A 10,428-nucleotide genomic window follows, 5' to 3' on the forward strand; every position below is an offset into this window, starting at 1 on the left:
TTGCAAAAACACTGCTACAGTTCTAGAATAATCACTTATTAGGGCAGCAAAGTAAATCAACAAAAGACAAACAAAATAGGTAATACTTTTCAATGGTCAACCTTAAGCAAAATTGTGTAGAAGCAGGTAGAAGAGGAAAGAAAAAACGGGACTTGAGGGTAGAAAAAAAAAGGGGGGGGGGTCAAATGTGATCCAAAGGGCATTACAAAAGAAGCCACTTACTAAGAGAGTAAGCGCCTAATGGTGGAAGCAGAGTAACAGAAGGCATTGTAGTTGAAGGGGGAGGAGAAAAAGGAATGGGACAAATGAGGAAAGGGGAATGAAGTTCGTGAAACAGAAAGGGCATAACAAACAAGTGGTGCCTCAAGGAGGAAAGCTGACGAGGAAAAGGAAATACTCAAGATGCAAAGAGGGGAAGCCAGAAGAATGTCACAGAAGGAGGATATTGGAAACATCCTATTTTTCTGTATTACATCTACTTCTGAAAAGAATTTGAAGCAACTTATACTATGAAGGCAGAGGAAAGGGGAGGAAAAACCTAACCTAAAGAAAACATTGAAATTAAGAAAAAATACTTGGTTCTGTGTTTCCTGGCAGCCAAGCCAGAGGAAAACCTAACCGTTTATTGAAAGGAAGCAAATCAATTCATGGTTACTGAAAGGAAGCAAACAATTAGAAGCCAAGAGAAGAAGTAATGTGGAAAGGGATGGAACAGGCAAAGGCCTAAGAAAGGGACCAAAACCCAAACCCAAACCAAACCCATTGACGTTGAGTCTATTCTGATGCATATCAACCCTATAGGACAAACCAGAACTGCTCCATAGAGTTTCCAAGGAGCACCTGGTGGATTCGAACTGCTGACTTCTTGGTTAGCAGCTGTGGCACTTAACCACCAGGCCACCAGGGTTTCGTAAGAAAGGAAGAGGATGATATTAACTGAGAAAGAAGTGGAATCGAGGGATGGTTAGAAGAGGTGTCATAGAAAAGAGGGAATTTGTATGTAGGAGGCAAATAGGGATGGGGAATATACACTCTTCATATCCTAAAATCCTCCCACAGGGAGCTGGCTGAACATTCCATGGCTCCTCCCGTGTGTGTGTGTGTGTGTGTGTGTGTGTGTGAACCATATGGGGCAAGCTCTACCCTGTCCTATAGGGTCGCTATTAGTAGGAATCAACTAAACCAGCGGATTTGGTTTGGGTTTGGGGGAAGGAAGGAGCCCTGGTGGCACAGTGATTAAGTGCTCGCCTGCTAATCGCAAAGGCTGGCGGTTTGAGAGACGTGGCAATTTGCTCCAGTAAAGATTAAAAACCAAAAAACCAAACTGTGTAGTTGATTCCGACTCATAGGTACCCTATAGGACAGAATAGAACTGACGCAGTGGTTCAGAACTCAGCTGCTAAGCAAAAGGTCACCAGTTCCAATCCACCAGCCGCTCCTTGGAAATCCTATGGGGCAGTGCTACCCGTCCTATAGGGTCGCTACGAGCCGAAATCGACTTGACAATCAAGGGTTTGGGTTTTTGTTTTTTATAGGGTTTCTAAAGTTGTCATCTTTTCGGAAGCAACTGCCACATCTTTTTCCCACAGAGCAACTGGTGGGTAGCAGCCCAGCGTTGAACTATTGCGCCACCAGGGCTCCTAACTCCCCCGCCTCTGCCGGCCTCAGAAACCCCATAGGGCAGTTCTTCCCTGTCCTGTAGGGTCGCTATGAGTCTTAATCGACTCGACGGCAACGGGTTTGGTTGTCTGGGTTGGAGGAAGGAGAGTGAAGGGACTAGAGTGAGAGAGTGCTGGAGTACTTAAACTCCTGGGAGACATGGGCTTGGGATGCCAAAGGCATAATTTTCAAAGACGTAAAGCCATAACTCTCATACATATATAAAGATACCGTTTCTTAACGACGCAGAGTGTAGCATAAGAAACCGAAACATGCTAATTCAAAAGAAAGATATCTGGAGATACTTCAGGCAGGAAGTGAGGAAACGGGGGTGGGGGGGTAATAGAAATGAGAAAAAAAGAGGGGGCGCCGCCGAGCAGTCGGGAAGAGGTGCTGCTGGAGGTAGGAGCTGGGCGAGAGGGGGGACTGGGGGCTGCCGCTGAGGTAGTTAGCAGGCCCGACGGCTGGAGGAGACATCGAGGGTGCGAGGGGCGGGGGGATGGCACACCTCCAGGTTCAGCATTTCGGACTCTGAGGACTCCTCCGATTCCACTTCGGCCTGTTTCTGGTCCTCGTCCTCGTCCTCGTCCCCGTCCCCGTCCCCGACCACGTCCTCGTCTTCGTCCTCGATCTCGTCCTCGACTTCTTCTGCGTCCAGCCTCCGATAGCGGTGAATGAGCTGGCGGAGAAGGTAGGAGGAGGTTTTGTGGAAAGCATTTTTCGGCCTCTGCCCCATGGGAAAAGTAGTGGAGAAACACTGACGCTCATTCTCGGAGTGCAGCGAGATCGACTGCGCCTCAGGTGGTGAAGTGCTCCTGCCTCCCTGGGGACCGCTCCCGGGGGCCGCCATCTTGTTTACGGGAGTTGCCTCGGAGACCGACGCCGGGAGGCGGCGCGCAAGGGGTTCTGGGGGCTGTAGTCCTCGCCCGCGGCGCGTCCTCGCGTCGGTCTGCGCCTGGCTCGCGGTGTGCAGCTGCTATTTTTCCCTATTGTGTCCTTCTGTGTCTCGGCTTTCACTCTTTTTGTACCTCTTTCTCTTTTTTACCTTTCTCCACACCCCGATTCTTTTTCTCTCCGCCTCGAGGCTCCTTTAGAGGCATTTTATCCACCTCGGAGTCCCACGTGCGCCTCCTGGGCCGCCGTCTGCACGAAGGGCTTTTCTTGGAAGGGTGTGATTCCCCTGATCTGCCCGTGGGAAAGCTCACAGCACGTTCTGGAATGCCACTCTATGCAGAGCCATGTTAGGAGTCGAGGGTGTGCGTACATGCAATGGAAGGCGGGGTTTACGGTTTAATTGCGAATAATAAAGAGAAACTACCAGACTACATTGGCCAAGTCTGTTGCAAAAGATCCCTATAATTAAAGTGTTAAAAAGCAAAGATGTCACTTTGAGTACTAAGGTGCGCCTGACTCAAGCCGTGGTATTTTCAACTGCCTTGCGCGTGGGAAAGCTGGACAATGAATAAGGATGACCAAAGAATTGATTCCTTTGAATTATGGTGTTGGTGGAGACTATTGAATATACCATCGACTGCCAGAAGAACGAACAAATTTGTTTTGGAAGAAGTACAGCCAGAATGCTCCTTGGAAGTAAGATGGCAAGACTTGGTCTCGCACACTTTGGACATGTTATCAAGAGGACCAGTCCCTGAAGAAGGACATCATTCTTGGTAAAGTAGAGGGTCAGTGAAAAAGAGGAAGACCCTTAACCAGATGGGTTGACACAGGGCTGCACAGTGGGCTCAAAGATAGCGACGATTGTGAGGATGGTGTAGGGCCAGGCAGTGTTTCCTTCTGTTTGTACATAGGGTCACTATGAGTCAAAACTGACTCCATGGCACCTAAAAACAACAAAAACCAGACTGCTAAGGAGCCCTGGTGGCACAGTGGTTAAAGCACTTAGCTGCTAACCAAAAGGTCGGTGGTTTGAACCCACCAGCTGCTCCTGGGAGAAAAATGTGGCAGTCTGCTTCTGTAAGATTACAGCCTTGGAAGCCCTGTGGGGCAATCCTACTCTGTTCTTTAGCATCATTATGAGTTGGAATGGGTGTCAAGGCACAGGGTTTGGTTTGGTACCAGAGTACTGAGAGCCGATTTTCAATTAATTTACATTTTCCCCACTGTTCTGTTAAGCCATGTGTGGAGGTGGGGGGGCGGGGGGACTGGCAATGGTCTAACAGTCCAAAAAGAGAGGGAAAAAATAGCTGTCAAGTCAACACCAGCTCCGAAGCCTCTGAAAAGCTATTAGCCTCCCATAAATAACGGTATTAGTCCCGTGACCTGCATCGGTATTTATTTCTATCTTGGTGCATAGGTTCTCTTTGCAGAGCTATGAAATACTATTGCAAGATTGCAAAGCATGATTTTGCGCTAGTGTGATTTTATGTGACCCAAATCTCATAGCCTGAAGCTCCACCAAGTAGACACTCTATAGAACAGCAGAATAAAATTATAGTAACTATTACTGCTGTAGTGATGGCAGTAGAGATCCTTGTAGGGAAGTCGCCCTCATCTGTCTGGCCTTACAGGGCCTTTTCTCCATGCTTCAGTGACGGCAGTTGCAAATACAAAATGATCCTGTCAATGGCTGTCAGGGGAGAAGGGAGAAAATCCTTATGGACACCATCCGTTGACTATTATCTTTCTCAGTGCTTGAGGGACTGTTAAAACTGACCTAAAGCTTTCAGAATTACCTTCCTTCATTATCTTGCTAGTCATAAATGCAAAGGCTACGATGAAAGAGTGTCTTTCCACTAGGCGTATCTTGCTTGGTTATTTCTTTTTCCAGATTATCCCCCAACCTCATCCCTATAGGGCCTGGCCCTAGCAAACTGAGGTAGGAAAGAAGGAGGCAAGAAGTACAAAAATGCAAACCTAGTGTGTTTTTGTTTTTTTTCAGCAGTTTAATCAGCAATTTCAGCACAGCAAGCTTTGCCAGTGGCAATCTACTGAGGAACGTGTCTTAAGGCAGTTAGAACTTGTCAAAGAATAATTTCCAAAAAGTTACAAACATGACTAGCATACAAATGTAGAATGAAACATGTGTCAAACATCTTATTCAACTCATTGATTCATGAGAGAACAAGATGGTGAGGCAAGTTCAAGAGCCTTTTGAGGAACAGGCTATTTATACTCCACAAGGAAAGACATTCTGAAATAAGTTGTTGTTGTTGTTAGGTGCCGTCGAGGTGGTTCCAACTCATAGCGACCCTATGCACAACAGAACGAAACACTACCAGGTCCTGCGCCATCCTCACAATCGTTGTTAAACGCTTGAGTTCATTCTTGCAGCCACTGTGTCAATCTACCTCGTTCAGGGTCTTCCTCTTTTCTGCTGACCCTGTACTCTGCCAAGTATGATGTCCCTCTCCAGGGACTGATCCCTCCTGACAACATGTCCAAAGTATGTAAGACGCAGTCTCGCCATCCTTGCTTCTAAGGAGCGTTCTGGCTGCACTTCATGCAAGACAGATTCGTTCGTTCTTCTGGCAGTCCATGGTATATTCAATATTCTTCGCCAACACCACAATTCGAAGCCGTCAGCTCTTCTTTGGTCTTCCTTATTCATTGTCCGGCTTTCACATGCATATGATGTTATTGAAAATACCATGGCTTGGGTCAGGCACACCTTAGTCTTCAGGGTGCCGTCTTTGCTCTTCAACAGTTTCAAGAGGTCCTTTGCAGCAGATTTACCCAATAAAATCCGTCTTTTGATTTCTTGACTGATGCTTCCATGGGCTTTGATTGTGGATCCAAGTAAAATGAAATCTTTGACAACTTCAATCTTTTCTCCATTTATCACACTGTTGCTCATTGGTCCAGTTGTGAGGATTTTTGTTTTCTTTACATTGAGGTGCAATGCATAATGAAGGCTGTGGTCTTTGATCTTCATTAGTAAGTGCTTCAAGTCCTCTTCACTTTCAGCAAGCAAGGTTGTGTCATCTGCATAACGCAGGTTGTTAATGAGTCTTCCTCCAATCCTGATGCCCCGTTCTTATTCATACAGTACAGCTTCTCATATTATTCGCTCAGCATAGAGATTAAATAGGTATGGTGAAAGAATACAACCCAGACGCACACCTTTCCTGACTTTAAACCAATCAGTATCCCCTTGTGCTGTCCGAACAACTGCCTCCTGGTCTATGTAAAGGTTCTTCATCAGCACAAATAAGTGTTCTGGAATTCCCACTCTTCGCAATGTTATCCATAGTTTGTTAAGATCCACACAGTCGAATGCCTTAGCACAGTCAATAAAACACAGGTAAACATCCTTCTGGTATTCTCTGCTTCCAGCCAGGATCCATCTGACATCAGCAATGATATCCCTGGTTCCACGTTCTCTTCTGAGACTGGCCTGAATTTCTGGCAGTTCCCTGTTGATACACTGCTGCAGCCGTTTTTGAATGATCTTCAGCAAAATTTTGCTTGCGTGTGATTATTACTGATAATGTTCTATAATTTCCACATTTGGTTGGATCACCTTTCTTGGGAATAGGCATAAATCTGGATCTCTTCCAGTCAGTTGGCCAGGAAACTGTCTTCCATATTTCTTGGCATAGATGAGCAAGCACCTCCAGTATTGCCTCTGTTTGTTGAATCATCTCAATTGATATTCCATCGATTCCTGGAGCCTTGTTTTTCGCCAATGCCTTCAGAGCAGCTTGGCCTTCTTCCTTCAGTACCATCGGTTCCTGATCATATGCCACCTCTTGAAATGGTTGAACATTGACTAATTCTTTTTGGTATAATGATTCTGTGTATTCCTTCCATCTTCTTTTGATGCTTCCTGCGTCGTTTAATATTTTCCCCATGGAATCCTTCACTATTGCAACTCAAGGCTTGAATTTTTTTCTTCAGTTCTTTCAGCTTGAGAAACGCCGAGCATGTTCTTCCCTTATGGTTTTCCATCTCCAGCTCTTTGCCCATGTCATTATAGTACTTTACTTTGTCTTCTTGAGAGGCCCTTTGAAATCTTCTGTTCAGTTCTTTTACTTCATCAATTCTTCCTTTTGCTTTAGCTGCTCAATGCTCAAGAGCTAGTTTCAGAGTCTGCTCTGACATCCATCTTGGTCTTTTCTTTCTTTCCTGTCTTTTCAGTGACCTCTTGCTTTCTTCATGTATGGTGTCCTTGATGTCATTCCACAACTCATCTGGTCTTCGGTCACTAGTGTTCAGTGCCTCAAATCTATTCTTGAGATGGTCTCTAAATTTAGGTGGGACATACTCAAGGTCATGTTTTGGCTCTCATGGACTTGCTCTGATTTTCTTCACTTTCAGCTTAAACTTGCATATGAGCAATTTATGGTCTATCCCACAGTCGGCCCCTGGCCTTGTTCTGACTGATGATATTGAGCTTTTCCATCATCTCTTTCCACAGATGTAGTCAATTTGATTTCTGTGTGCTCCACCTGGTGAGGTCCATGTGTAGAGTCACCACTTATGTTGGTGAAAGAAGATATTTGCAATGAAGAAGTCGTTGGTCTTGCAAAATTCTATCATTCAATCTCCGGCATTGTTTCTATCACCAAGGCCATATTTTCCAACTACTGATCCTTCTTTGTTTCCAACTTTGGTATTCCAATCACCAGTAATTATCAGTGTATCTTGATTTCATGTTCGATCAATTGCAGACTGGAGCAGCTGATAAAAATCTTCTATTTCTTCATCTTTGGCCCTAGTGGTTGGTGCGTAAATTTGAATAATAGTCGTATTAACTGGTCTTCCTAGTAGGGGTATGGATATTATCCTCTCACTGACAGCTTTGTACTTCAGGATAGATCTTGAAACGTTCTTTTGACGATGAATGCAACACCATTCCTCTTCAAGTTGTCATTCCCAGCATAGTAGACTATATGATTGTCTGATTCAAAATGGCCAATACCAGTCCATTTCAGCTCACTAATGCCTAGGATATCGATGTTTATGCATTCCATTTCATTTTTTACGATTTCCAATTTTCCTAGATTCATACTTCGTGCCCTTCCAGGTTCTGATTATTAATGGATGTTTGCAGCTGTTTCTTCTCATTTTGAGTCATGCCACATCAGTAAATGAAGGTCCCGAAAGCTTTACTCCATCCACGTCATTAAGGTCTACTCTACTTTGAGGAGGCAGCTCTTCCCCAGTCATCTTTTGAGTGCCTTCCAACCTGGGGAGGCTCATCTTCCAGCACTATATCAGACAATGTTCCGCTGCTATTCATAAGGCTTTCGCTGGCTAATGCTTTTCAGAAGACTGCCGGGTCCTTCTTCCTAGTCTGTCTTAGTCTGGAAGCTCAGCTGAAACCTATCCTCCATGGGTGACCCTGCTGGTATCTGAATACCGGTGGCATAGCTTCCAGCATCACAGCAACATGGAAGCCCCCACAGTACAACAGACTGACAGACAGGTTGGGGTGAAATAAGTTAGAGACAAAAAAACTACAACCTTTGCATTCTATTTTCTAAGTGTTCTCTCTTTTCATCTTTATGTCTATCCTCTGTCTCTCTTCATTTGACGGATGAGGTAACCAAGGTTCAAAGAGGATAAATAACTGGCCCAAAGTCCAGTTGTTGTTGTTGTTAGGTGCCATCGAGTCAATTCCAACTCACAGAGACCCTGTGTACCACAGAACGAAACACTGCCCAGTCCTGCGCCATGCTCACAATCATTGTCATGCTTGAGCCCATTGTTGCAGCCACTGTGTCAGTCCATCTTATTTGAGGGTCTTCCTCTTTTCTGCTGACCCTCTACTTTACCAAGCATGATGTCCTACTCCAGGGACTGATCTCACCTGATAACTTGTCCACAGAATGTAAGACACAGTCTCACCATCCTTGCTTCTAAGGACCATTCAGGCTGCACTTCATCCAAGACTGATTTGTTAGTTCTTTTGGCAGCCCATGGTATATGCGCAACCACCACAATTCAAAGGTGTCAATTCTTCTTCAGTCTTCCTTATTCATTGTCCAGCTTTCACATGCATATGATGCGACTGAAAATACCAAGCCTTGAGTCAGAGGCACCTTAATCCTCAAAGTGACATCCTGGCTTTTCAACACTTTAAAGAGGTCCTTTGCAGCAGATTGACCTAATGCAATGCGTCTTTTGATTTTTTGACTGCTGCTTCCATGGCTGTTGATTGTGGATCCAAGTAAAATGAAATCCTTGACAACTTCAATCTTCTCTCCGTTTATCATTGCTTATTGGTCCAGTTGTGAGGATTTTTGTTTTCCTTATGTTGCGGTGTAATCCATACTGAAGGCTGTGGTCTTGGATCTTCATCAGTAAGTGCTTCAAGTCCTCTTCACTTTCAGCAAGCAAGGTTGTGTCATTTGCATAATGCAGGTTGTTAATGAGTCTTCCTCCAATCCTATTGCCCCATTCTTCTTCTTATAGTCCAGCTTCTTGGATTATTTGTTCAGCATACATACTAAATAGGTATGGTGAAAGGGTATAACCCTGGTGCACACCTTTCCTGACTTTAAACCACGCAGTATCCCCTTGTTCTCTACGAACAACTGCCTCTTGATCTATGTAAAGGTTCCTCATGAGCACAATTAAGTGTTATGGAACTCCCATTCTATAGGAAGAAGGACCCAGCAGTCTACTTCTGAAAAGAATTAGCCAGTGAAAACCTTATGGATAGCGCCAAAACACTGTGATAGTTGTTAGCTGCCATTAAATTGACTCTGACTCATGGTGACGTTATGCATAACAGAAGAAAATGTTGCCCAGTCCTGCGCCATCCTCACAACTACCAGCATGTTTCAGTCCATCGTGTGGTTACTAGGCCATTCTATCTCACCGAGAGCCTCCCATGCCCTTGCTGGCCATCTGCTTCACCAAACATGATGTCCTCCTCCAGTGACTGATCCCTCCTGATGACGTGGCCAAAGCAAGAGAGCTGGACAGTTTTCTGTTGTGACCCATAAAGTTTTCATTGGCTGATTTTCAGATATAGATCCTTAAGCCTTTCTTTTTAGTCTGCTGGTATTTGAAATATCATTGGCATAGCTTCCAGCATCGTAACAACACAGGAGCCGCCACAATGTGACAAATTAACAGATGGATGATGGCAAGGTCTGGTGGTGGTACTGAAGTCCAAACCCGGAATGACAATGCCAGAGTGCACCTTCAACTACTATTTCACAGGTGAAAAAAGGTGAGCCACCAAGATAAAGCTACACTGTATCAGCCAATATTCTTAAGTATAGATACAAGAATTCATTCAGAGGAGTACCCTTTCATATAGAATCATTTCACATAGAAACCTACCAACACCATAAAAAACCTAAAAGTCCATCTTATCCCAACTCTTTTAAAGAAGAAGAAATTGATGGCTCTCGAGGGGCAAAAATTGCCCAATACATTAACAGCAGCAGGTTGGGAATCAGAGTCTAGACCTCCTGCTGCTCAGTCTCAGCTCTTGCTAGTTCACCAAAATGCTCCCTAGGCTGGAATTTGACAAATAGAATCCCTACTTTTGGTTGCTAGACATCAAAATAGAAGGCTTTGCCTCTAGAAGGTAAGTTATTTTTCCAGGTAGAGAAGATAGGATTAGGTAGAGGGAGAGGATCAGAGGGGAAGAATATTTTGTCTAAACTCTTCCCATTAGCACAAAACATCAATAATCACTTCCATGAATTCGTTGCTTATTGTAAACCAGCATCTCGTTTAATCATTCCACCTGCAATCTGAAATGGAAATTGGTACTCCCATTTTACAAAAGAGAAGAATGAGTCTCAAAAATGTTAAGTAAGTTGCCCAGTCAACACAATTTGCATCCAA

The 10,428-nt window shown here is 44.6% G+C and overlaps 1 protein-coding gene across 1 annotated transcript in view; it reads right to left on the reverse strand.

Moving 5' to 3' along the window:
- The window catches only part of LRGUK (leucine rich repeats and guanylate kinase domain containing), a 133,646-nt gene extending 131,137 nt beyond the window's left edge, over positions 1-2,509 (reverse strand). The window contains exon 1 of the mRNA XM_049894621.1: positions 2,168-2,509. Coding sequence (XP_049750578.1) covers positions 2,168-2,509 — 342 coding nt within the window. The remainder of the gene's footprint in view (positions 1-2,167) is intronic.
- Positions 2,510-10,428: the final 7,919 nt, after the last annotated feature.

The sequence above is a fragment of the Elephas maximus genome, chromosome 8, assembly GCF_024166365.1.
Source record: "Elephas maximus indicus isolate mEleMax1 chromosome 8, mEleMax1 primary haplotype, whole genome shotgun sequence".
Lineage (NCBI taxonomy): Eukaryota > Metazoa > Chordata > Mammalia > Proboscidea > Elephantidae > Elephas > Elephas maximus.